We start from the raw sequence: 27,927 nt of genomic DNA, 5'->3' as shown, positions 1-27,927 counted from the left end.
TAGCCATGTTGAGTCTGCTGAAAAGTGCCAAAAATGCACCCTTCAAAGTTTCGTGGCCTACAGATGTCATTGTAAGATGGTGCTCCATTTTCCATTGGCTTCAGCAGAAGATATGCACCTAGGTGACCTATTCTTGTGGCTTCGCTGTAGATGGTTTTCATCTTATTTTAACAAAACTTTGAAGACTTTGTGTCTCTGAAAGCCTTTGGTCATGCACTTCTAAAACATGTCAAAATTTTCAGCAGTCAACTACACTGCTTGTGCTCAAACTTCTACTCAAAATCACTACAGACTTTCACAGAACAACTGCAGATCACCTGTATTTGTCTTCCAAAGCAAAGTTGAAGAAAAACTGCTTTAGGGAAAGAAAAATAAGAGCGAAGAGTTGCAATAGTTCATTTCATCTGCACACCAGAAATGGCTAAATCACTGCTCAAAGACAAAAAAAAAAAAAAAAAAAATCTACTACTGTTGTCTGAGTGTTCAACTTGGTATTAACATTTCAAGATGTGTTTTCTTAAAAATTATTTAGTTATTTACTTTAAATAGTTTACTTCATCTAAGTGCTGACACTTTATATCCGGTTCTGGCATACCTTAGCTACCCCAGTTACACATTTCTATTCCTCAGTAACAGACCACAGAATGACAGAAATGTAGGGGTTGGAAGGGACCTTGAAAGATCATTGCGTCCAACCTCCCTGCCAAAGCAGGTTCCTCAGAGCAGGCTGCCCAGGTAGGCGTCCAGACAGGCCTTGAATGTCTCCAGAGAAGGAGACTCCACAACCTCCCTGGGCAGCCTGTTCCAGTGCTCCGTCACCCTCACCATGAAGAAGTTCTTTCACATGTCAGTGCGGAACGTCCTGTGCTTTAACTTGCAGCCATTGCCCCTTGTCCTATCCCCACAAAGCCTTAAGAAGAGGTTGGCTACATCCTTCTTTCCCCCACCCCTCAGATATTTACATACACTGAGGAGATCCCCTCTCAGTCTTCTCTTCTCCAGGCTGAACAGACCCAGGTCTCTCAGCCTTTCCTCATAGGGGAGATGCTCCAGGCCCCGTATCACCTTTGTGGCCCTCTGCTGGACTCTTTCCAGGAGATCCCTGTCTTTCTTGTACCGGGGAGCCCAGAACTGGACACAGTACTCCAGGTGAGGCCTGACCAGGGCAGAGTAGAAGGGGGAGGATCACCTCCCTTGACCTGCTGGCCATGCTCCTTTTAATGCACGCCATTGATCCCATTGGCCCTCTTGGCCACAAGGGCACACTGCTGGCTCATGGTCAACCTGTCGTCCACCAGGACCCCCAGGTCCTTCTCCTCAGAGCTCCTCTCCAGCAGGTCATCCCCCAGCCTGTACTGATACTTCGGGTTGTTCCTTCCCAGGTGCAGGACTCTACACTTGCTCTTATTAAATCTCATTTAGTTTCTTCCTGCCCATCTCTCCAGCCAGTCCAGGTCTTGCTAAATGGCAGCACAGCCTTCTGGTGTGCATTCCAGTCATGCGAGCTGTCCCACCGTGTCTCAATGATCACAACGAGATTGTGGCCCCGCAACCAAAAACAGATCTCAAGCTCATCCTGTTTATTTCCCATGCTCTGTGCATTGGTGTACAGACACTTTAGGGAAGCAGCAGGTGCAGTTTACCCCTGGGGGGATGCAAGAAGAAGATACTGGACGGGGGATCAGGAACGCTACCTTCTCTGAAAATACTTGAGTATGTGCTCCACTCTCAGTGACCTGGAGCCGAGACCAGCCAGCAACCTGTTAGAGGCAGCTTACACCTTAACATCGCTCAGTTCTGTGATGAACAGCACACCAACAATGCTATTAGTTGTCACTCTTCAATCAAGAGAGTCAACTTCCTACTTTCTAAACCAGAGAATTCCCTTTGAAATTTTTACAGGAAAAAGATACGTGCCAAACCTTCCCCATACTCAGAAGCTGCCCCCTTTTTTTAAAAGCCAAATGAAAGTGTTGCCACTGTCCAGGAAGAGCATAGGCTGCTACAAACACCTCAGGCCCAAAAGCCAGGCCTTTGGATAACACCTGAGGGCTGGATCCAAGGTGGAGCTGCTGTGGGGGCTGCCCCACTGCTGGAAATCAAAGAGAACCATGCTTTCTACCTGCGAGATTAAGTGCCTCTCATAGCTTTCCTGCACATTTCTCACACGTACCAGCCTTGCCATAGCTGGCCATCACAGCTCACTTTAGGCCAACTTCTTCCTGGTCAGCTTGGCTCCCTCCTGCTTATAAACCCGACTGCCAGAAACAAACTGGGACTGATTAAAAACAAAACCCCAGGGGACGGCGCTACTTTTGCACAGTCACGCGCCCGACTCTTGTAGGAGGCACATCCAGAAACGCCCCACACACTGAAATTCAGCCGTGCACAGCTAGAGGTATTCACAGAGGTGCTCTCCTGGTTTCTGCTCGAGGAGAGGGACTAGAAAAATAAAAAAAAAAAAGACAGAAAAAGCAGCAAAACTGAAGATTCACAACCAGGAAAAAATAACATCTTGCTATGAAATCAATGGAACTAACTGCACAATTTTAAGATGATTTGATCTCGCCTCAAATCATGTAAGTAGACAGACTCTTCAGTGCTATTTTCCCAAACTATGCAAAACGTTTCCTTTAAAGAACTCTCCCTAGTCTTTCCTCAACTTTACTCTTTAGCTGAAAAAAGCTCATTTTAATCCCCTTTGCTGAGAGTTCTTGCAATTGCTGCTACAACTGCTTGATTCCCCTCCCCAGAATCACAACCCGTGGCTTTGGGCTTTTCAGTGTTTATTATTCATTTAGTTCTTCTTTCGTGCTTCCACAGTGGGCAGGAACAGACGTGTCACCCTGCACAGACATGGGGGCAGTTTAGGGGCTCCTCTCCCAGCCACACGCACAGGCAGCGATGGGACCAAACTGGGGCACGCTCCTGGCCCCCCCAGCAGGGAGCTCTCAGAGCTCTTCAGGGCAGGCAGCACAGCCCCAGATGGACCCCAGCATGCTCCCACAGCCTGCTGCCCCGGAATTAATGCCCCGCCCATGCCACAGCAGGCAGGGGGTGCCCCATGTCACAAAGCGTTGGGGACGGCCTTGGTGCAGAATGTTGTCCCCAGCGGCGGTTGGGCAGGCTGGTAAGGGCTGCCCGTGCTGACGGGGAGGCTGCTCGGCTGCCTGCTCCTCCTGCTCCAGCCTCCGCTCCAGGCACAAACTCCACCAGAGGAATTCAGCTTCTCTTTCCTCTCTCTTCAGGCCCTCACCTCAAATGGCTCTCAGCGCCCTGCAGGACACTGAGTGAGGCGATCGAGTGCACACTCCTAGTCAATCCTTTTCAGCACTGTGCCAGACAATGGTCCACACACTACAAAAGAGGTAAGATTGCCCCAAACCACACTCGCCATGGTCCACAGCAAGCAGGAAGGTGACATGATCTGGGCAGGACAGGAGTGACAGCTACATCGGGATGACGGGACACGGACAGCCCCGGTGAGTCGCAAGAGAGACTTGAGCAACGCAAGTAGGGGCTGCCCATGGTCACAGGGGGATGCTGCTCCATTTGCTGCTTTTCCTCTTTCAGACAGAAACATACCTAGTGATGAGACTGGACCATGGCACACTCCTGGCCTCTCTTGCTTTGAGAACTCAGCCAGAAAAGATGCCAACGCTCTCCAGGACAGATAAGACAGCCCCAAGCCATTCCCCACCACGGTGTCACCAAGCTAAGTGGGGACGTGACACATTTAATGTGCAACGAGCATCTCCTGGACATCAGGAAGATGAGAGATGGACAGCCTTGGTGTCAGGCTGGGAGAGCCTCGTGCAAGGAGAAAGGAATGGCTTCCAGTGCTGAGAGGGGGTGGCTGCTTGGTTTGTCGCCTACTCTATTACAGCTGGAGACACTGGCAGTGATGGAATGAAGCCATGACACACTCCTGGACTCTCTCACCTTGAGAAGTCAGCTGGAAAAGGTGTCAACGATCTCCAGGCCAGGTAACTTTGCCCCAACCCACACCACACCATGGTCTCCTAGCAAGCAGGACAGTGACATGCTTGAGCCAGGACGGGAGTGACCACTCAATCAGGATGACGGGAGACAGATTGACGTGGTGAGACGCTCAAGTCCGTTGGGCATAGAGGCAGGGTCAGCAGCTGGTCACACGGGGATGCTTCTCCATTTGTTCTGTCTGTTATTAAACCAAGACACACACAGCGATGGGAAGCAGACGATGGCACAATCCTGGTGACTCTCCCTTTGAGAAGTCATCTGGAAGGAACATCCAGCGCTCTTCAGGACAGGTAAGATCGCCCCAACCCACACCCATCAGATTTTATTAGCAAGCACGATAGTGACATAACTGGGCCAGGACGGCAGTGACTGCTCCATGAGGATGATGGGACACGGACAGCCTCGGTGAGTTTATAGATACTCTTGAGGAGAGAGGCAGGGGCTGCCCGTGGTCACAGGGAGGTGCTGCTTTGTTTTGTGCTTCTTCTCTTTCAGGCAGACACACACAGCGATGAGACCAGAGCACGGCAAAGTTGTGGCCTCTCTGCCCTCGACCACTCATCTGGGAGGAAGAGCTGCCAACGCTCTCCAGGACAGGTAAGATTGCCCCAAACGACACCCACCAGGTTCTAACAGCAAGGAGGACGGTGACATGATCGGGCCAGGACGGGAGTGGCCACTGTATCAGGATGACAGAACAATGACAGCCTCGGTGAGTTGTTGGAGACCGTCAGGCACAGAAGTAGGGGCAGCCTGTGGTCGCATGGGGGATGCTGCTCCGTTTGGTGCTTTTCGTCTTTCAGACAGAAACATACCTAGCGATGAGAGCGGACCATGGCACACTCCTGGCCACTCTCCCCTTGAGAAATCAGCTGGAAGGAAGAGGTGCCAAGGCTCTCCAGGACACGTAAGATTGCCCCAACGCACAGCCCCGATTGTCCACAGCAAGCAGGAAGCTGATGGAATGGGGGCAGGACGGCAGCAAATGCTGCATCAGGAAGACGGGACACAGACAGCCTGGGTGAGTCGCTAGCTACTCTTGAGCAGAGAGGCAGGGGCTGCCCATAGTCACAGGGGTTTGCTGCTTAGTTTGGTGCTTTCTCACTTTCAGCCAGAAAATGCAGAATCCTGGCCTCTCTGCCCTCAAGCACTCAGCTGGAAGGAAGAGCTGCCAACGCTCTCCAGGACAGGTAAGATCGGCCCAACCCACACCCACCAGGTTCTATTAGCCAGCAGGATGGTGACATGATCGGGGTAGGACGGAGTGACTGCTGGATCAGGATGTTGGAACACGGACAGCCTCGGTGAGTCGTTGGAGACCCTCGGGCACATAAGTAGGGGCAGCCTGTGGTCTCAGGCAGATGCTGCTCCGTTTGGTGGCATGCTCCGGGCCTCTTTCCCTCAGCAGGGAGCTCTCAGAGCTCTTCAGGGCAGGCAGCACAGCCCCAGACAGACCCCAGCATGCTGCCCCGGAATTAATGCCCCGCCCATGCCACAGCAGGCAGGGGGTGCCCCATGTCACAAAGCGTTGGGGACGGCCTTGGTGCAGAATGTTGTCCCCAGCGGCGGTTGGGCAGGCCGGTAAGGGCTGCCCGTGCTGACGGGGAGGCTGCTTGGCTGCCTGCTCCTCCTGCTCCAGCCTCCGCTCCAGGCACAAACTCCACCAGAGGAATTCAGCTTCTCTTTCCTCTCTCTTCAGGCCCTCACCTCAAATGGCTCTCAGCGCCCTGCAGCACACTGACCGAACTAAACCATGGCACGCTCCTGGCCGCTCCTTTCCAGCACTGTGCCAGGCATTTCTTCACACCCTACAGGACAGGTAAGATCGCCCCAACCCACGCCCCACCACAGCAAGGTGACAGAATCAGGCCAGGATGGGAGTGATGGCTCCATCAGGAGGACAGGACACGGCCAGCCTCGGTGAGTCGCTAGAGACCCTTGTGCACAGAGGCAGGTGCTGCCTGTGGTCACAGGGGATGCTGCTCCCTTTGGTGCTTCTCCTCCTTCAGCCAGAATCACACAGCATTTGGACCAGACCACGGCACAGTCCTGACTGCTCTCCCATTGAGAACTCAGCTGGAAGGAAGAGCTGTCAACGCTCTACAGGACAGGTAAGATTGCCCCAACCCACACCCACCAGGCTCTAACACCAAGTAAGAAGGTGACACGACCAGGCGGGGACAGCAGTGACCGCTCCATCAGGATGACAGGAGACAGACGGATGTGGTGAGACGCTCAAAACCCTCGGGCACAGAGGCAGGCGCTGCCCGTGGTCACAGGGGGGTGTGCTGCTCTGTTTGTTCCTTCTCTTCTTAAAGCCAGAAACACACAGCGATGGGACCAGACCAGGGCACACTCCTGGCTTCTCTCCCCTTGAGACCTCAGCTGGAAAATGTGTCAACGCTCTACAGAACAGATAAGCTACCCCCAACCTATTCCCCACCATGATCACAAGGCCTGTGGAGTTGGTAAAACATGGATACTTCTTGGCCCACAGGGAGAAACTGGATGGATGGTACTGTTGTGAGGCTGGGAGAGCCTTAGGATGGGAGACGGGCTGCTCCTGGCCACAGGGGAAGGCTGCTGCCCTTTGGCTTTCTTTTAGAGCTGGAAACACACACAGCAATGGGACCAGACTACGGCACAACCTGGCCTTACTGCCCTCAACCACTCAGCTGGAAGGAAGAGCTGTCAACACTCTACAGGACAGGTAAGATCACCCCAACCCACACCCACCAGGCTCTAACAGCAAGCAGGAAGGTGACAGAATTGGGCCAGGATGGGAGTGACGGCTCCATCAGGATGACAGGAGACAGAAGGATGTGGTGAGATGCTTGAGACCCTCGGGCACAGAGGCAGGGGCACCCCATGTTCACAGGGGGATGCTGCTCTGTTTGTTCCTTCTCTTATTAAAGCCAGACACAGACGGCGATGGGACCAGACCACGGCAGACTCCTGGCCTCTCCCTTTGAGATGTCAGCTGGAAATGCTTCAGCGTTCTCCAGGACAGGTAAGATTGCCCCAACCCACACCCACCACAGTCTCATAGCAAGCAGGACAGTGACACGCTCGGGCCAGGATGGTGGGACACGGCCAGCCTTGGTGAGATGCTAGAGACTCTTGGGCATAGAGGCAGGGGCTGCCCGTGGTCACAGGGGATGCTGCTCCCTTTGGTGCTTCTCTTTCAGCTAGAAACACAGCTCGAGAGCTCAGCTGGAAGGGAGAGCTGCCAACGCTCTACAGGACAGATAAGCAACCCCCAACCCACACCCCACCACAGTCTCACAGCATGCCAGACGATGACGTGGTTGGGCTATGATCGACATCTCCTGGCTGTCACAGAGACGTGAGATGAACGGCACTGTTGTGAGGCTGGGAGAGCCTCGCACAGGGAGGAAGGGATGGCTTCCAGAGCTGGCGGGGTGTGGCTGCTCTGTTTGTCACCTCCTCTATTACAGCTGGACACGCTGACAGTGAGGGAATGAAGCCATGGCACACCCCTGGACTCTCTCTTCCAGCACTCCGATGGAGAACTCGCCCCGCTCTTCAGGACAGATAAGATTGCCCCAGCCCTTTCCCCACCAGTCTCACTGCCTGCGGGAAGGTGATGGGCCTGGCCCAACACAGCTGACTCCTGGCCATGAGGGAGACCTGGGATGGACGGCCTTGCTGTCAGGCTCACAGAGCCTCTCCCAGGGACACAGGGGCTGACCCTGGCAACAGGCTGGGGCTGCTCTTTTTGATCATTTTCCTTTCTCACCCCATCACAGAGCCCCGAGCACACCAATGTCTGCCACTGTCCTCTCCCTCTGCGGCCACTGACCCGAAGGCTGGAGCAGCGTTCTACAACCACGGCCACCAAAGGAGCAGGAAGCACGCAAGGATCCCATCCCTACCCGGCCATGGTCCTACAAGCACACCAACGGGCCCCGCAGCTGTGGACGAAGAGACCTCTGCACACCTCTGTGCCACCCCACCCCACGTCTCTAAAACCTTGATCAAATAAAGCTTCTGATTCACAACCTCATCGGCTGCTTTTTTCTGTCCTTCTTGGGGAAACCTCGGGGGGCTCTGCCTTTTGCAGAAGGAGCGAGTGTACCAGCCTCCGCTTCTTCAGGTGCTGGCACCAAGAGAATTTCAAAGGAGATTAAGTGTCCTAATCTGAGACCAGAGTCTGCAGGAGTGGGTCTGGAAACCAGTTTGCTCCCTCTTTCAGCAATTTGTTCCTTCTTTGACCACAAAACACTCTGACAGGGCTCTACAGTGCTTAGACTGAATTTCTTTTTGTCCCACCGTCTGGTGGGACTGCTGCTGTCAGAGGAGCACGCTCCCTTCCTTGCAGCTCAGTCCTTGTGTCGCTGCAAGCTCCTGCGGTGCCTGTCTGTATAGAGCACCAGCTTGCCTGGCTCATGCTTGGTACCTGTGCTCTCAGGCACAAAGCACTGTCCTTGTGGGGCCATCGGGGCACTTCAGAGACATCCTGATGGAAAGTGTGACCCCCAGGCATTGAAGAGAACAAACAACATAAACTTGAAAATAAAACTGCCGTGGTTTCATAAATCACATCTCCCTCCTGCTGCCCAGACAGAGCCCTCCGTTGCAAAAGAGGGGAAGAAGTGGGGTAAATCTTTTCGGGTTTCAATTAATCTTTGAGGGCAACCCTAGTCAATAAGGGCACAAGCAATGAGGTCTGGTTGCAGCCTGGGCAAGAACATTTAATGGAAAATCATCATCTGTTGTGATGGAGTTGCTTGAGGAAATTCCCCTTCCTGATATGGATTCTGGAGAAGTAAAAATAACTCAGGCTTCACTGTTTCTTTCCTAAGACAAAGCATGGAGGAAAAAAGCACTTGTTTTGAACGTAATCATTTATATGATGAAGGTCAAAACATTTACCCATTACTATCCCTGACAATCTTCTCAGTTCAGTAAGTCACTTCCAAATTTTACTCCTCATAGATAACATTTCAATGAGGTTGCAATCAGAAATAGCTAAAGTTAACCTTTTTAATTTTTCCTCAATAAATAGTTTTATATTCTTTCAAGGAAGACAGACATTGCAAAGATAGTTATAGTTTTCAACAGTGTAAGCCCCTACCTAAATCACTTTTAAAATTAAGAAGTCAGCAGCTTTAAGGTACTTTCGTCAACTTTGAAAACTTTACCCTGATCCAGAACTCCAGCGATTTACAGGAACCCGAGGAGATGAATGACCCTTTCACACAACCCAGAACAGCCTGTCAGACATCATTTTAGCTAGCTGCATTTAGGAAATCTGCCATCTCCTCTAAGAGCAGAGGTAGTGACCAGCACCTTGCCAAAATACATATTCCCTAAAACCTGCACCAGTCATCTGGATTTATCAAACATTTGCAGAACTCTCTAAAGGGAAAGCAAAAATACAAGCGTTTATAAACCTGCCATAAGCTAGCCTGGAAATTATAGGCATATAATATCAGATAAAACATTTGTTCCAAAATCCTCCCTCAAAAGTCATCTGAAAGGAGAACTCAGATATGTCAGGGAAGTATTTTATATATCAACACTAGAGTATTGGGTGTAAGACCACAACACTCCTTGTTCTCACAGTGTTTTAAGTGCCTTATATTCGAGTTCCATGAAGTAGCAACTTAAATGATTATACAATCTTTTCCAAAGCTTCTTCCCTCCCTTCACTTACAAGCATGGAGAATGATTGTTTCAGCTTTCTGCCCTGCATCAGTGCTCCATGTGAGAGCACACTCTAGCCTAGATTCCCACAAATTGCCATGTCTTAATGATTTCTTCAAAGGAGCAATGCCCATCTGGACGACCACATCAAGTAAACCAAGTGCAGACAGGCTGAGGTGCAAAAAGCACCAGTGAAGGTTTAGATGAGACTGACAAAGCATTATATTATTATATTTACATAGAAGTCTATCAAACATAGGTCCAGTTCCTCAAAACCATGTAACACAGACAAACATATACCTCACATGGACAATGAATAGTAATAGTTGTTAACTGACATTGCACCATGTGACATAAAAATTATGAAACTCTGTATTTTCTTCATATTTCTAATTTTATCCTTGCTGGGAAAACCAAAACAAACAAACAAACAAACAAAAAAATAAGTCGTTTAAATACACAGCTACAAGTTAGACTTTCATTTTGGCATGTAATAACTCAAGGTGGCTTACACAACCAATACTGAAAAAATCCTTAAAAAAAATATAGTCTGTCTCAGATTTTGCCTTATACATCTGGCCAGCTTTATGGCATTTTGTTTCAAAAGCTAATGAGGCATTCCAAATAATAAATCAAAGTAATTCTAGTATTCAAGCACTACCTGAGTGCATTCATACTTAATCTTCAAGTAAGATTAAGCTTTAGGAAGACAGAGGAAACATGGTAGACTATATTGATTCTTTAAATACTAAATATTCAGGGAAAATGGAAAAGCTGAAAGGCCTAATATAAGTCCTATTAAGCTTTCTGGAAAGGTTAACAGTTATAATCCTATGTCTTCAAAATTCAGTGTTAAAGAAAAGATTAAATCATACCTTCTCTTCTTGAAGAGAATCTCATTTGTTCTAACAAACATAACATACCAGGTTATTACACTAGGAAACTAAAGGAAACAAATACAGGCAAACTAATCTCCACAGCGAGACCATCAAAATGTTATCAAACAAACCACTGCAATTCAAATCTTTTGAACTTACTGTATTAGTTGAATCTTCTTGTAAAATTCGATCATATAACTGTATAGCATCATCATACCTGTTCAAAGAAATCATTCACATTTATTTCTGTTAAGACAGAACAGAACTCTTTGACTTTCTGACTATCCTATATTTATGCAAACTATAATCATGCAGAATTTCTCTTAAGTGAGTGCTGAATATGAACTGCATTATTTTATATCACCGAGTTAAAAACAAAATAAATGGCAATTCATTCATGGAATACTGTTTCACCAACAGCTTATAGGCTCTACACCAAAGCTGTCTTACTCTCTTTTCTGTTCTCTTCTTCTGTACCCAATAGGTCCAATCACTACATCACAACTATTACCTGTCCTTTTGTAAGAAGTAGAAACCCCAAAACTTCAAAGGCCATCCAAAATAATGACTTTTCATCTCATTATTATAATTTAAAACTTCATACAAGTCTTTTCTGTTATGATTTTAAAAATCTAAGCTTTAATTTGCTTGTTTAGCTAGCCCCGTACAGAACGGTATTCTCTTGATCAATGGCTAGAAGGACATTCCTCACTTTCTCTTCTTTCTGCTGAGGAAGGCAGGACCTTAACAACACCTGGAGTCACTCAGAATTAAGTGCACTCCTCCTATACAGCGCAAGGTCACTGCTGTCTAGGCCTCCCTACGCTTCCCTTGCAGTCCCAGGCACAGCTCAGAATACCTAAAAATGGTTTCCTGTACAAGACAACCTAGAGCTAAAGCCCCTCTTTCTCCTCTGAGTTCTAGAGAAAACCCATGGAGATGAAACCTTGACTTCTCTTAATACCTTTGCCCTGATAGTCCAGTCTCAACCATCTAAACTGACAGCAACATTCTGTCAAGAATTTTTACAGGCATTTTTGGAAAACTGCAGCTCAATCCCACTTCACAGCTGAAACAACAGTCGATGTTTTGTAGTTACCATCTCTTACAAAGACATACTCGCCACACAGTAGCACCTTCAACATAGTCACATAAGCCTGAACAGAATTATGATCTTTTGCACTTTTGGAGAGGTTTTGGGAATGGGGGAAAATGTGCTGCCAATCTCTCACTGTATTCATAGAAACAGAATGTTTCAAACATAAGTTTGTAAAGACCTCCAAGATCATCTGGTCCAGCCATCCCCCTTGTAGGCAGAAAGAAAGCTAAGTTTTAATGGACATTCTTCAGGAAGATGTGTAGAGTATGAAATGTGGAACATTTAGTTGCACTATGACTGTTCCTATGGCAGCGGAGCCCAGTTATCCTCTCTTTTTGTTCCAAGCAATGGACCTTCACTAGTGGCTCATATCAAATTACATTTTCGAAGTTCATTTTGCAAGTAACATCTGCTAAATAAATAAACTATAATAAAGCATTTAGGAGTTTACTTTTAAATTCCGATTCTCTCTTACCAAGATGGGCCAAAAGCTCAAAATCTCATTAATTCTGTATGCAGAATGTGACATGGAATAGATTTGCTGGAGTTCAAAGGCACAGGAAGCTAAAACTCCTGCGCGTACTTTTAGCAGCACTCTGCAAAACCCAAAACAAGTGCCTGAGAACATGTTGGTATTAAGGAAATAATCAAAGGCGAAAGGCAGACAAAAGTGGTCAACCTCAAGCCTTGAGGTCATTCATCCCAGAAAACTAACTTCTCAGCTGTTCATTATTTTAGTAATTCCTATTAAATTTTGCATGTTATAACCATTCTATAAGATATTTCAAAAAGGTCACTCTAACTTTAAGTTTCTGCCATTCTATTCCAGGTTTGGTGGAGGTTTTTTTGAATTGCTTCTAATTCTAATTAAGTCTATAGATTTAATTCTTATTAAATTCTACAGGATTTATTCACACTCAAAACAAATAAACAACAAGACCTCTATTTTGCATTAATTGGGAGTACAACAAAGCAAAAATAAATAAATAAACAAACAAATAAATAAATAAATAAAAGAGCTGTCACTCATTTTCACATGCTGCTCCAAACCTGTAAGATGAAATGTATACCTCACAGGCCTTGCCAAAAAATGCCTAGTGTTTAAGTGTATAATAGCTTAAACTGTCAAGTAATACATCTTTTTAATCTATGAAATCTGATGAAAGATTGCAAAAATGTAACATTGTATAGTACAGGCAAAAATGCAATAAAAATGTCTAAACATAATATGATCATGCACACCATTATTTTCTTTAAAGAAAATGGTCAGTATTGCTTTGCCATGTGCTTACGATGCCTGAATTCCTTTTTAAGAAATAGCATGCACCTTTCCATACAGAAATTATATTTTTTTAATCTAGGTTTTACCTTTCCATAGCTTCAAATCTCATTCCAGTTAATCGCTTAACTCTGTGGCTCCCAGGAAACTGCCTCCTTAGTTCCTGAAGACAAAACTGTACAAAGAAAAATCAAAAATACTATTGTGAACATAGTTATCTATACTGAAGCAGGAAAGGAAAAAAGTCCTTGACTGATGAATTCAACAGCCTACAATGATTAAAAGCAAATACCAATTTTTGAAATATGTAATAAAAATTATTGATAAAGAGAAGTTCAGTAAACGAAACTTTGTCTGTAAGAAGGCTAATTCTAAAAAATATTTTCCATATAGTTTGTTAAATCATCAAGACTCCATGGAAATAGTTATTTGCCCAGAAAATTAAACTCATCTTCTAAAACTGTTCTGATACTATTAAACACTGCAGTCTACTTAGTTGCTTCATAATACCACAAGAAATTGAAAAAGAAAAAAGATAAATGGTAAGAGCTCATGTGATAATTCTTTAATAAAAGAATACCTCATAACGGAACAAACTATGCTAATACTATGTTCTGTGTTTATTTTTTAAATAAAACTTTGAAATCCAAAGAAAATGTTTGTCACTGGGTTGGACTGAGCCCACTGGCAGAGGAGGCATAACTTATAACTCCTGAAATCAATGAGACACCTGGGCTAGATAAAATTAATCACAAGCAGACTCTTCTTGATTAGGGGAGGAAAAAAAAAAAAAAAAAAAGGATGTTTGGTAGAGGGACTGAGTCACAACTTCCCCAGAGCAAACTGACTATAACCATAATAGAAATGTGGCTAGATAGCAGTGCAAAGTTTGTAGGTGACTCATTACTCTTTGGTAAAAGACAGAATAGACCCCAAGCTCTTCAAAAGACCAGTGGTTTGAATTACATAAAAAGCTTACACACAAACCTTCTTTTCAAAGCATTTAATTTATGCAACTGAGCTTATCAACCTGTTCCTGAGATCTAAGGTTCTGGCTAAGGCCTATCCACATAATCTGTTCCATCATCACATCCACTGGTTAAAGGAAAAAACACAGACAGTCAAGCAAATTGGTAAAAATTAGCAGATTGTGCCCCACAATCAGCAGATAAACTAGCATCTAGAAGAAAGACATCAACAGCGTAAGAAACGCTGATGAGGTAGCAGTGGAGCGCAGGAGTACTGTGAAATTAGAACTGTTCATATTAGAACTGACAACAGGATCACTATCCAACTAAATACAGCAGCCACAAGGCCAGAATAAACTCATGTAGATTAAGAAAGACATCAGAAGCAATAATGTGACATGAAAAGCTGTGAGACAATCTCAAAAAACTTGCTGCAATACTTTTGAAAGCAAAACAAAAAAGCCCTCTATCCGAATAAATTTCAAAAGTAAAGAAATATAAACCTGAACTTCAGCATGTAAAACATGGCTAGTGCAGGTGTCTGCCAGCAGTAAGTAGTTTCCCTAAAGCACATGCTTGAAAAAGAAGCAGGTAATTGCAGTAGCTGCATGCATTATACATTGTCATCACATGCATGACAAAGAAGACAACAATAATAAAAAGAAAACAAAACAAAACAAAGGCCAGATAAATGATTTTATGCAATCCATCTCAGCCTCCTCATTTGGAGCAGATGAGACCCATTCCCCTAAGCAAAATGCATCACAGCTGTCCAAAGCTTTTCTAAAAAACAGAAGTTTCAAAGCTGCTTGTCTACGGTGGGGCTACAGCTGTAGCAGAAAGCCACATATGATGTTGGCTTGATTGAATTAACTACTTATTATAAATCAATCAAAGAAAAGAAGTATCTCAGTTTCCCTCTAAGCTTTTAACCTCCTTTCTGAGCTGCATATAAAATGCTGCACTCCATGATCTTGAGCAATATACCTTAGAGGGCATAGAAACTGAAATTCAAAATCCCTTCCAGGCTGAGTAAAAACAAACAGTGTTTCAAAACCGATCTTTCAACACTGTCTGCCTCAACAATTTCATGAAAGTCTTCCTAAAAAGACCCTGGAAATAAAGACCAAAACTGTTTTAGATATAAATCAGAACACAGAAATACATTTATTTAAACAGTAAGTCTGTTTGTTTTTGTTTAAACAGACAGTTATATACTACAAATGTTTTCTTTTGGGACACAAAAGAAAGGGAAGTTCAGTGGGTTCACAACAAGTTCAGTGAGTTGTGCTGTGTTTTCCAGTGTACTCCATTTTACCATACACATATGAAAGATGAGATAAACTTGTCTAGTTCTGCCTACTTTCAAACTGCCCTTCTCCCAGTTACATCCTCTAGTCTGACCCCTTGTATATCACAGGCCATTAAATTTCACCCAAATGACACCACATGAAGCTCAAAGACTTTATGTGGTGTCTTGCTGTCTGAGGGAGAATAAGGCACTAGAAGAGTAATTCCCATGAAGGACCCGAACTTTTGAAAGGATCTTTCTTTTTACTTGAATGAGCTCAAGGTTGTTGGCTTTCAAGGCACAAGACATGCCCATGATTTTTTTTTCAGTCGTTTGTGAAGGACGTGTGAAAATATTATAAAAATTCAACTGCAAAGCAGTTTTTTGCCTTTTTCAGTTCCTGCCTTTAGAGGAGCGGCTAAAGTCACGGTATTTGTTTTTTTTAGGGGTGGTGGTGGCATCAAATTTCATTAGTTAAGATTTCTAAACAAGCTCATTTTATCTGAATTGCTACTTGTATAATTCAAATAAATTTGCATACAAAAATACTAAAACCAAATACCCATTACCAATATTTATATTAAAACCACTTTATAATTTGAATTAGAAAGGGCCTTTGGAGGTCACCTGTGCTAAATCCCCACTCATAACAGAGACAGAAGGTGGTTCAGGCCACATCACAATGTTTCTGAGCATCTCCAAAGAAGGAAAAAATACTGCTTCTCTGTGCCACGTGTCCTGAAGTGTTCACCATCCTCATTGTTACAAGGTTTTTCCTAATGCTAGAAATCGGAATTTCCTCTGTTGCTGCATATGTCTATCACAGCTGTCTGCTGATACACCTCTACAAGTCTGTCTCTACTTTCTTTATAACTTCCCACTACATATTATATATGCAGAGATTTGAAGATCACAATAAGATCTCCTCTTCACCTTCTAAGGACTTGAATATACATCTCTCGGCTTTTCTGTATACATTATGAAGTCCAGCTCCTTATTCATCTTGGTGGCCATCTGCTGGGATTGCTCCAATAAGGCAGTGACTTTGTCAGCAAGAATAGCCAGCACGACATATAATATGATGTGTGTGACAGGGCATTTTACCTCAAAACATTCAAGAAACAATATAATCGGAGAGGTTTTTAATAAACAAACACACTCTGTGCAATATGGCAACTTCAGTATTATTCTTGACATTTAGCCCATACCAGAATAGCTGTAAATATTTTCAGGGCTGTTGGAAGAGACACGATCTGTCTAAACAAAAGTCACACATGAGAGAAGGTGGGTGGAGGTGGTTTCTTCCCAGCAGTCTTTTCCTTGATATTCTATAAGTCTAAGCTATGAACTTCAGAATATCCTATAACTGTCCAAAAAGCTATCTGGAAGAAATACCCAGGAAGAAAACCAAAGGTTTGAGAGAAAAGTCAACATGAAAACTTACCATTGCCAAATCATCTCGACTGCAGTCCAGGGCAGCAATCATCACCTGTTCATATATTATCCAAACTGGACATAAAAGAGACATGAAATTTAGATAATTGTTGTTGTGTTTTGCTATTTGTTTTTGTTTTTTAAGATTATGGGAAACACCTACAGTGTAAACAAGGTTAATGAATTCTGTCTGTTCATCTTTCCCCTACTACTCCTGTGGATCACTACTGAAACAGGGACATTTAAAGAAACTGCTGGAATTAATTAAAAACACATTAAAGCAGTTTTATTGCTTTCAGTAACATAAAGTACCTTTTGACATCTTGAAAGGCAAAAAGCTCTAATCCTCTGCTATTCCTAACATTATAGCTGCAATCTTTTAAACAGATCCCCATTAGGACATGCTCTCTGATCAGACCTGGAGAACAGCCATTTGGGCTAGAATGAAAACAAATTTTCCTTAACTGTTTCACTGCCAGAAGTCCTATAAATACCGTCATCTTCTTTTGGAGTTGAACAATGTCTCTAAATCAATGACAGATTACAGTAATTCTGTTCTAGGTCTACCGCGTTCTTGAATGTACAGAACTTAACAATACAGCTACACAAGTGACAGAAACTCATGCTATGGCAGAAGGAAACATGTAATGCTGCAAATACTGACTGCATTAAGTTGTCTGTAACCTTTCTTCCCCATTGGAATAATCTGTAGGGCATATATTCTCTTTTTACCATATTACATAACCTTTTCATGAACGTAAAAATACATACATATAAAATACAGATAACATACATACAGCATTTAAATTGTGTGTTAGGTTAAAGAAATAAAATAAAAATCAATTTTACAGCTTTTGAACAGCTCTCCTCACTAGAACAAACCTCTACTTTGATGTTCTATCCCTAATACATGTCAATGTCAGATATTTCACAAAAGAACATTTGTAGCAAGAGCCTGAAATAACCATTTCAGTGGTAGGTATGTGTTTTTCTAACTTGTATTAAAACTTTCTTACTTAAGCTTAATAAAAAATAACACAAAGCCAAGGGTCTTACTCTTCTACTTTGAAATCTGATTCTATAAATTTGGTCTACTGAGTGTCCACGTGAATCCCTAGTTTTCATGAAAATTACGAAGTGGATAATTATACCCTCACCCTTTAGGCTCAAAATTCAGTTAGCTATTTTTATTTTTAAAACTTCAGTAATGATAAAATCCTCATTTTTTTTTCCAATTATATTGGATGCTTTCTGCCTGGGGACCCAAGTTACACGGATATCCAAATAAATCTATCCCACTGCATTCACTATTTTGCCTTCTGTACACATTCTGGAATTAAACACTGTGATATCCAGTTGGTTTTTTTTTGAAAATATATTAAGCAACAAGACATCCATCATATACAACTCATTCACCTTTCATAGCTATCCAATAAAGAATTCTATGTGAGCTATAGGTCTCATTGCTGCTGCTGTTTTGTTTTTTAAACTGCACAAAGTTGCCATTCTGACAGTACTTTTAAAAAGAGGGAACCCAATTACATACATAAATTTTAAATAGTTTTATCCATTTGCTAAGAAACTTAGAAAATGCAGCTACTTAATCTAACGAATTCTGAATGTCAGGTTTATGAAGCAATAAGATACGTACATCATGAAAAGGTTGTATTTGACACTAACAAGAAAGGAATGACAAGTTCTGACTTTGCTTGTGTTACTTAGGACAGTGTTTCAGAAGGATACTGTTAAGATCTGAGAGGAATGCCACGATCTTAGAGGAATACCAAGATCTTCAATAATGGCTCAATAAACTACAATTCTCATAGATTATTAACAACATTGTAATGAGAAAGTAAAATCAAAGTGTTTTTTTTTTTTCTATAGTAGAGGGACATGATAACAATTCTTTTGCAGGTCACTGTATTAAGCCCATCCTGCAGCCTACCAGCAAGTGCATTCATCAGTTACAGTGTAAGACAAGCACAGAACATTGTCTTCAGGTACCGAACCTCCAAACGCACTTCATGCTTCACTGCTATGAAGTCTTTTACATGATACATGTAACACATGAATACATGATTGATTCTTTGGGTAGATTATCCACACGTTTATACCTGAAAAAGTATAACACTGGTGACTAAGTTTCTGAGAAGTGAGTGAGCTTCACAACAGAATTATTGCCCAGAGGCTCTGCAAGGCAGAACCAGAGTAAAGTACTGACATCAAGGTCTACTTGTAGAACCACAAAGCCAGCACCAAAAAATGCCTCACCTGATACATTAATGAAGCAAAATGTTTTCCTGAAGTAACTGTGTGAATTCTGAAACACTGGATGCAGTTAGCTATTCAAATTTAAAGTTAACTTACTAAAGCTCAACAAAGTTATTAGAATACTATAGCTTATAATAGTAAATACATTGCATTATTGTGGCTGCAAAATCCACTAGGTTCTACACAACAGCAATTAAGAAAAAATCAAGAACTAAAATAAAAATGTATTAAAATGAAGTCTATATAAAATTATCTAAACTTTAAAGAAGAGAAAATGAAGAAAAAAGAATGAGCATTAAAATAAAAACCTGCCTGTGTGACACTTTGTTATACTTTGTTTTCTATTATGCTTACAGTACAGAGTGCTATTATACAGTTGTGACATGTTTCCAAACAATTCTTTTGCAGTACGAAACATCACATGCCAAGTTTCTGTCTCCTCCTGTCTATGAAGTTAGTATAAGGCAGTTAAAATAATGTAAAAATAATAACTGCATGGATAGTGGAGATGTAGAGCTAATCTTCATCTGTAATATCGCAAATATAATGATATAATAAAAATGGCCTTAATATTAATTTCTGCAGCATGTATGATTTGATTAAGGAACAGCTTTCTCTATTATAAAATTATCCTTTTAGACGTTTGCTGTGCTGTTGAAGAACAGAAAATCAGTCAAATGACAGCTACATGAAAGACTAACAACTTCACATAATGGTCTAACTCATAGTACAGCAACCTAAGTGTTCTAGCAGGTAACTTTTCCATCTGTTTTCACTGCACCCCATATTTGGGAAACCAAATCTGGGAATTTTGGCAGCCTGATATAATAAAAAGTTAATATATATTTTAGCAACACCAGCAGATACACAAAGGCAACACAGAGGTATAACACAGAGTCTGAAAGGAGAAAAACAAAATTAGACAAATGCATAAAATCTAAAAGCAATGAATGCTGTAAAAAATGTTTCCTTACTGTCATCTCCAAGCTTAGAGGCATATTCATTAATTAACTCTTCTCCAACATCCACTATCTGTTCACTGTTTCGGTAGTTTTCTTCCCTCCATTTCCTCATTTTATCACGCATATCTGAGGGTAAAGAGGAAAAGAAATCAGACTAAAATATTGCGATTTCCAGTTAGTAATGGAATTTGAAATTTATTTCTTGAAAATATGCATACGAAGAATGATTTAGAAAGCAACAGATCTGAAAATGTGACTTCCATCAATAGAAGAAAACTACTAGAGAACAGGTAGACCTCTGGAATTGTACCTCGAACCTTGCTTATGCTGTCATATAAATAATTATTTCAACTTCTAAGTTTGCATGCTATTTAGTTAATATGCCATTAAAACAAAACAAAACAAAAAACAGCACACACTCAAAACTGACACCTGGTTACCCAAAAAATAATACAATTTAATGGACGTTACCCAGTGTTAGGAAACACAAGCTTCAGGAGTTTTCTTCCAAGTAGTATTACACTTACATTTACACACCATAACCAAAATTGCATTTCTGCTCCATATGAATACACTTTCACTTGAAGAGAGAAAGTATTAGAAAAACAATGAGAACTCACTCATTGCTCGTTTTTATCAGTGTAGGAAAAATGTTATAAAATTCTATTCCAAAGAATCTGCACGCTCATACCAATGGGAGCTGCAAGACAGACAGACGTGGAAACAAAGTGTTTCTACGGCAGGGAAGTGCTCAGAGGTGAAAACTCTCATTGCTCATCTAGATAAGATAAAGGCAGTTTCCTTTAGCTTTAGGATTTTTGTTTGCTTCCAGTTCCAAGAGTACATTAACTAGGAACTGGATCTCCGAGTCTGCGGGCATACTCAAGGTCATGTACCCAGCATCACCCAGCCTAGGTTTTATGCATCCTGTGGATTAGAAAATTGCTAAGAATGACTTTGTGCACATACTTACACTTCTATACATGCACGTGTCCCATACAAAAGAACACATTTTGGTGGTACTCAAGGAAAACAGTTTTTACTATTAAGTAGTGGTTTTACTCCTACAAAGGTGCCATGAAAACCACTGCCAGTATTTTATTTAACTTTACAACAGCTGGAAAAACAAACACAACGACAGATCTAAACACTGTCAGCTTTTCTTGCACTTCAAAAAACACAGTTAATGTAACTGACAGCTAAAAATTCAGCACTGACTTTTCTTCCCTCCACCTGAAGTCATCTCGGATCACTCATAACACTGTTATTGTGCTACATTTTGCGTTTTGAAACTTGACCAAAACCACCACAGGGTTACATTTCATACGCATGAGCAAAGTTAAATGGCTCTAGACACACGATGGTCCCTGGAAATTCAAAGTTAGACAGCAAGAATGTGAGAGAACATGAACAGTCACAAAACTTTACAAGCCAGACGCATAAAAGCAAATAAGCCATCTGATTCCTAACTACACATGTACTGGGAAATTATCAATGCCTCCCTTGCAGTCCAATTCCAAATGGAACAGTGTCTAAATTATGTACTAATAGAACGTACATCTACCATTCATCAACCAGTTACTGAATTTACCGCAGTGGAAAAAAACAGAGTACAGCGTGTCAGATGACGACTGAAAAAAACAAAGTAAAACTCGATGTTCTCATTCATGTGAATCCATCAAAAAGCTCATTAGTTTTAGAAGCACTGAATTCTAAATAAAAGGTAGAAGAAAATGCTAAAAACTGTAATAAAACTTACCGGGGCTTTTTACAGTGTTGTCAATTTTTTACTATGAAAGCTATCAAAAGAGTCAGCCACTAATAACTGAAGTCTTACAGGCGAATGTACAAAGGTTATGTAATATAAGGTTGGACAATAGCACCCTGGGATTAAGAAATGTCTAGTTTTAATTACATTACTCCTCAGTTGTGTATGCAGGATGGTCTTGAGCAACTAATGAACCTGGTTTAGGTTCTCTGCCTATACGTCCCAAAACATTTTAAGTTCAAAGGAACACACACACTTGCCATGAAATCTGATGTTCCCTAAAAACGTGCATGCAGTCCACGGGAGGCCAAAGGAAATAATCCATATTTTATTTTTCTTTCTGTTAAGGTGTCAGTTAATTTGGCCAGAGCAACCAGATACTAAGTACTCCTTCTATAAGGATTCATACTTTGATTGTTTAGTTGGACCATAGGTTTCAAGTCCTCAGTATATACCTCACATTCATTCTTCTTCCCTATCCCCTTAATCCCTGTTTCATCTTTGAGCAACATGTAATTAAAAACTACCCTGTTTAGAAAGGACTTAAGACATGAAGGACGCTTTTCAGATAAATATCAACCATAAACCTGGTTGCAAAATCAACTGTTCTGTTCAGGTTCTTTCTTAGGGACTACGTCACAATGCTACTGGATCATCCCATGAATTAAAAGCCTCTTTGTACTGGGGATCCGTTGAAAAACACAGGGAGTAGAGAGAAAAGACATCTTCTCTGAGAAGAGTCTTTGTGCTGCCTGTTGCAAGAATCTGTTCGCTTGTTAAGAGATGCAAAATCAAGTAAGAAAGAGGAAAAAAACACCACAATTTTTCAAACATGTGCTTCTGAAACAGAGGTAGACCCTTGTACCAACACAGGTCTTCAAGGTCAAGATGCTCAAATTTGGACTAGATGATCTTCAGAGGTCCCTGACTACCTCAACCATTCTGTGACTTTTACATTAAAGCCACCTTGCTTCTGCAATACTCTCAGCCAAAACAAGGCAAGGCTAATTACAGAGAACATGTGTACAGCCAGTGCACATTACTGGTCCGCAAAACATCCTACTTCTCTTCCCAATCACTGACACTTCAGAAATGAGGGGAAAAAATATAAACATCTGATTTTATATTTGAAACAGTTTATATTCAGGCAAAGGAAAAACGGAAAAAGTTATTTTCACGAGCTGTTTTCAGAGCAACTTTTGGGAAAGCCTAACAATAAAGCTAGTAATACTCCACACAACTTTCCTTCCCATGCAGCGGCCTCCCCACGAGTCTCTATTTCAGTTGAGCTTCACAACTGTTATTACCTTCTCACAAGACACATAAAAGCATTGGCAAGCCATCTTTTTCCAAAGTGCTAACTAGCCTAAGGACATCAAGGTAATGCAAGTGAGCATCAAAGAGAAAGTTAGCTACAAACAAACCACCATGCACACTGGAAAGGAAGCCCTCTTTTTCATCCTTAAGCATTCCTTTTCTATACCAGACAAAATATTTTCTGAGATTAATGCAATTTGACCTGAAAACTAAACATTTCAAATTCCGTTCTGTTTTGCTTTGTAGTCTTTTAGAAAAAGGTGCTGGCTACTGACATCTGCTAAAATATATCCCATGCAGTGTTCCTCCTCTTTCCCCACTCTACAAAACCAAACCAACCAACAATCTATGCTGAGCATTGTTGTTAACTTTTTCCCCCAATTACTCAATTATTTGTACAATAAACAAACATCAACAACAACAACAAAGATCACACTGCTTCTCCCTAACAACACGTTAATTTCTCTACCATAGAATATTTGCAACTCATTGGACTATCTATAAAGGTTATTCCTTTATGGACAAAACTGTATAGAAGGATTAACTTGTTCCTGATGGGAGACTAATGGGGTCCAGTGCTATAGGGACTTGCATTTGAACATGTGCTGCTTATGAGATGAGCCACTCAAAATTTAAGGTAAACCATAGTAACTACTGCTATAAAAAATCATTATGATCAAATGGATATCAGAGCTATAAAAATCTGTGAAGCAGGCTTTTCAAAACCTTGATGTTTGCCTTCAAGATCTAGCAAAATATGAGGTAATTTTCAGGCATTCAAGCCAATAGTGGTTTTCTTAGATTGGAAGATACTTGCTTTTTTATCCTAAACCTTGACCTAAACTAATTTATCACTTTTGAGGCTTTGACTAAAAGAAAAAGGGTCGACCATATGTACAACAGCAAATTGATCAGGTATTGACATACTTTATCCCAATGTGTTTGGGGCAATGGAAGAAACAGAGAAGCCTTTCCTTTCAAACTGAACCCCGGGCTTTCCACCCGCACATACAAGGGAAGAGCAAATGAGAAAAAAAATCAGTTTCTGGCCAACAGTGGCCACATCCACCAAGAACCTTGCAAGAACAACCTGAGCTGATGCTGCAGTGGTTCAGAGCTGCAGCTCCTTGTGGAGGCGCTTTGGAAAAAGCACCATCAGAAGCCCATGTGTAGCTTGACTACCAGGAAGAAAATTAATTTTTCCTGAACTGCTCTTACCGAACTGATAATGGCCATGAAGCATAGCTTAAAATGTAGTAGGGACATAAAGTTTAACTGGTGTTTATATAATTTCTGAATAACATGAGCGGTGAGAAACGTATCTTGGGACGAGATGGTGGCAGCAGCCAGCAGGGCCTGGATCCAGCGACCTGTGCCTCTGGTGGCACCACCAACAGCCCGGCCGGTATCCTGCTGGGCTCTGCACCGCCCTGGGCCAGCAGAGCTTAAACACAGACCTGAGCGAGTAATTAAACTTGGTTAGAGCTCAAAAAACAAAAAAAGCCAGCTGACACCAACTGCTGACCCGGTTCAGTTGCTGTTTATTTTCTCACAGGAGCACAAGGGGGTAGCAGCAGCGATGCCCCCAGGGGAGCGGGACACAGGGGGGACCCGCGACCCCCTGAGGCGTCCCCGGCCACCGGGGCCAGCACGTCCCGCGGGGACACCCCGGCCCTTCGCGGCTCCCCCCCGGGTGCTGCCGTGCTCCAAGCCGGCCCCCCGCGGGCTGCCGAGATCCTCCTCCGGCCGCCAGGCCCCCTGCCAGAGCCGCCCCGGCCTCCCGAGCCGCCCGCCCCCGGCTCCCGGTCCGCGGCGGTACCTTCCCAGGTCACGTCGTACATCTCCGAGACCTTCGCCATCTTGGCGGCCGCCCCATGACGCGGCGCCGTGACGGCCCCGGCCCTCATTGGCGGCGATGGCGGCGGCCGCCCGCGGCGGGGCGAGGCCGGGCGGGGCGAGGGGGCGGCCGCCGGCGGGACCCCGCCTGAGGGACGGCGCTGAGGGGTTGCTGCCTGCCCGAGCCTAGCACCAAGGGTCGGGAGGAAGCTGTAGGGCGATCCCCCAAAGAGCCGTTCTGGGCAGAGAGTAAATAAAAAGCTGGCGCTTGGCCTCTTGTGGTTTTGGTGGTTTTTTTTTTTCTTCCCCTCCGCCATTTGGCTGTGTGCTCCCCAGGGCCGTGTGTCCCCCTGTGTTTAGCAGAGGTGCTGTGTCTCACAGAAACAGCGAGAAACTCACAGAAACTGCTCGCCCTGACCACTGTTAACACGGCTTCCATGCAGGCCCGCCAGGCGAATGGAGTGAGCAGCTCACCGAGGCCTCCTCATCAAGGCACCAAAATCCATGGGTCATCCCCAGATGTCACCAATCCTGATGTCCCACAAGCTCAATACAAAGCCATACTGAGCTAGATTGAAGGCCCACCCCACCCGGTGTCTTGTTTCTTGCAATGTCCAAGGCTGATGCTATGGAAAAATACAGGACAGGACAAATGTAAAGCAGTGCTCCCCTGGTCTCAGCAAATGTTAGCCTGGGACATCCTGAATCAGATGCCATTACTGTCTGTAAATAAATTTGCCTTATTTTTTAATCTGTAGACGCTTTCAACAAACAGTTCAGGTGGCACAAATCTTTACAATTTAAACACACGCTGCAGGAGGAGGCACCTGCTTTTGTTTGCTTTAAGCTTATTAGCTACTAGTTTGTTTCATGCTCCCTGGGCTGGTTTTGGAGAAGACGATGAATGGTGGACTTCTGTTCATTCCTCAAGCCGCATGCTGTTTTAAAAACCACCAAGATGACAATTTCAGGTGCTGAGTCAGAGAAGCCCTGAGATAGGTTGCAGGCAGAGCTCTGCTGGTGACCCACAGGCTGTGTTATACTGCATTAGGCCACCTCTGTCTCCTCTTTATCCTTCGTCTCTGTAACTTGTGCAGACCACAGACTATGTGGATGGAGGGTTTTGCAGTAAAGTAAGCTCTTGATTTCAGCACAGCAAAAGAAATAATTGGAACTCCACTTCCAGAGCAATACAAAGTAAAAGGGTGTTCAAAAATGTTTTAACCTTAGATATATCAAAAGGATTTATTTATTTGTTTGTTTATTTATTTCAGAAAGCATCACTAGAAACTTACTTGTTTCTTGTTCACTTTCAGCTCTGACAAGAGCTCTTCTAGAAAAGGCATCAGACTCCATGATCAAATCAATCCCCTAGCTCCATCAGTAAATGTGCCCTACTATCTGAAAAATAATTAAAAAAAAAAAAAGAAAAACAAAAAAAAATGTTAAAAGTGTTTCTGTATTCATTATGTTGCTTACTTTGAGCTACGATAAACTACTAATTCTTAATACCAGCTACAGCGTAATTATGTGTAATGCCTTTGACAGCTGAAAGGTCTAAACTGGAATTCAAATGATGCTCTAGAAAGACTGAATATACCTGATTATTTTTCTTCCCTCAGAGGTGTTTTTTAATTTTCTTATAAATCACTGAATTGGAAGGACCACCGTTTAGTCCTTGTATAGCAGTGCTGTCCTTCCAGCTAGTTCTACAATGCCTGTGTCTGTGAAGATGTCAGAAAACATATATGTATTTATTCCCATAATATTCCTGTAGGGTAGATAAATCTTGCTCCTGTTTTACAGATAGAGGAATTGAATACAGAAAGGTTTAGTGCCAGGTCCATAAAGGATTTAGCACACACCTGCTCTGCACATTACAGCGTAACGCAGACATAACTGAGGTAAACTGAGAAATTAGCTTGTAGAGGGCAGTGCTTCAGGATTGCTGAGCTAGCTGTAATGCATAACGTGGGAGACAGACAAAACCTTTAAGCATACAAATCAAAAATTTTGGTCCTTTTAAAAGCCTTGTCAGCTGCCACCTGATGCTGAATGTACTGAAATTTGAGAAATGTGTGTTTGAAGTGTTTGGGAGGGGTTCTGACTAACTTCCCTGGACATTGAGCTTTGTGCTTCTGCACCTGCCCAAAGCTTTCTGTCTCAGCAGGACGTAGGAAATTGTGCCTCACAAGCGCTTGGTCCAGTTACTGTTCTCAGAGATAATTCAGACCTCTCTGTTAGCTAGATTTAGACAGCTCTCCAGTTATTTTGGATTGCTTCCTAAGACATGCAGCCCTCCACCTGCATTATACATGTAAGAGGAGACTGGATCCTGTTGTTATGCACTGTAAGTGTTGCCTACTGCCTTTTTCGGATGTAGTCTTGAGTAACTTGCCTAAAAACACATACATTGTGTTCTGCTGAGTATAAAACTGATCCTTCCACTGCATTCTTCTCTTCTTACTGTGGAAGAGGGGAAGAGAGAACCTTTCACACTCACTAAGAGCAGGGAATTATGGTTATGATATCCATTTATGCCAGATAGTGTTGTAGTTGGAAACAGAAATGTTTTTGGTATTAAGATTTTTCTTCTTGGAAATGAAAACAGCGGTTTTGAAAACTTTTGTAATGCCAATAAGCTCCATCACTTAATTCAAAGTTGAAAGCATTTTGCTAATAAAGCTTAAAATGTTCTAAAAAGGCAATAGTCATGTGAAATCTGTTTTCTGGATCTGACGTGTTCTGCTCTTGTGCCACTTCTGCAGGAAACAACAGGAAAAGCAGTGATCCAAATTTCACATAATAATGTTAAAGGTGTTTTGAGGTGACTGATTAAAAACTGCACAAAGCTCACAATAAGCTTGTTGTATAAATCACAGCTAACGTTAAATATTACCAATTTAAAAATCAAAAATGCATCCTTTTTTTCTCAACTTCTTATTAAAAAAAAAAAAGAAGTCTCTTTTATTTTGAAATCTATCAGTCTGATCAATCATGAGTCAGTCAGAATTACAGTTTGGAGAGTTGACGCATACCAAGGAAGAACATAGTAATTGAATTTACAGTTTACCAATATAGAATAGCATGGAAGTCTCCGTCCTCTGTATGAGATACAAGGCATATAGAGATACTTGGGCTCAGTACCTAAA

The 27,927-nt window shown here is 42.9% G+C and overlaps 1 protein-coding gene across 1 annotated transcript in view; it reads right to left on the bottom strand.

Annotated features, from left to right (window-relative positions):
- EMC2 (ER membrane protein complex subunit 2) overlaps nucleotides 1–24,911 on the bottom strand; it is a 48,641-nt gene extending 23,730 nt beyond the window's left edge. Inside the window, exons 1-5 of the mRNA XM_068672509.1 lie at nucleotides 24,759–24,911; nucleotides 19,867–19,980; nucleotides 16,632–16,696; nucleotides 13,018–13,103; nucleotides 10,710–10,767 (exon numbers count right to left, since the gene is read on the bottom strand). Coding sequence (XP_068528610.1) covers nucleotides 10,710–10,767; nucleotides 13,018–13,103; nucleotides 16,632–16,696; nucleotides 19,867–19,980; nucleotides 24,759–24,846 — 411 coding nt within the window. The 5' untranslated portion in view covers nucleotides 24,847–24,911. The remainder of the gene's footprint in view (nucleotides 1–10,709; nucleotides 10,768–13,017; nucleotides 13,104–16,631; nucleotides 16,697–19,866; nucleotides 19,981–24,758) is intronic.
- Nucleotides 24,912–27,927: the final 3,016 nt, after the last annotated feature.

Source organism: Anas acuta, chromosome 2, assembly GCF_963932015.1.
Source record: "Anas acuta chromosome 2, bAnaAcu1.1, whole genome shotgun sequence".
Lineage (NCBI taxonomy): Eukaryota > Metazoa > Chordata > Aves > Anseriformes > Anatidae > Anas > Anas acuta.
The sequence above is the reverse complement of the archived record's forward strand: the minus strand, read 5'-3'. Positions and strand labels throughout refer to the sequence as shown.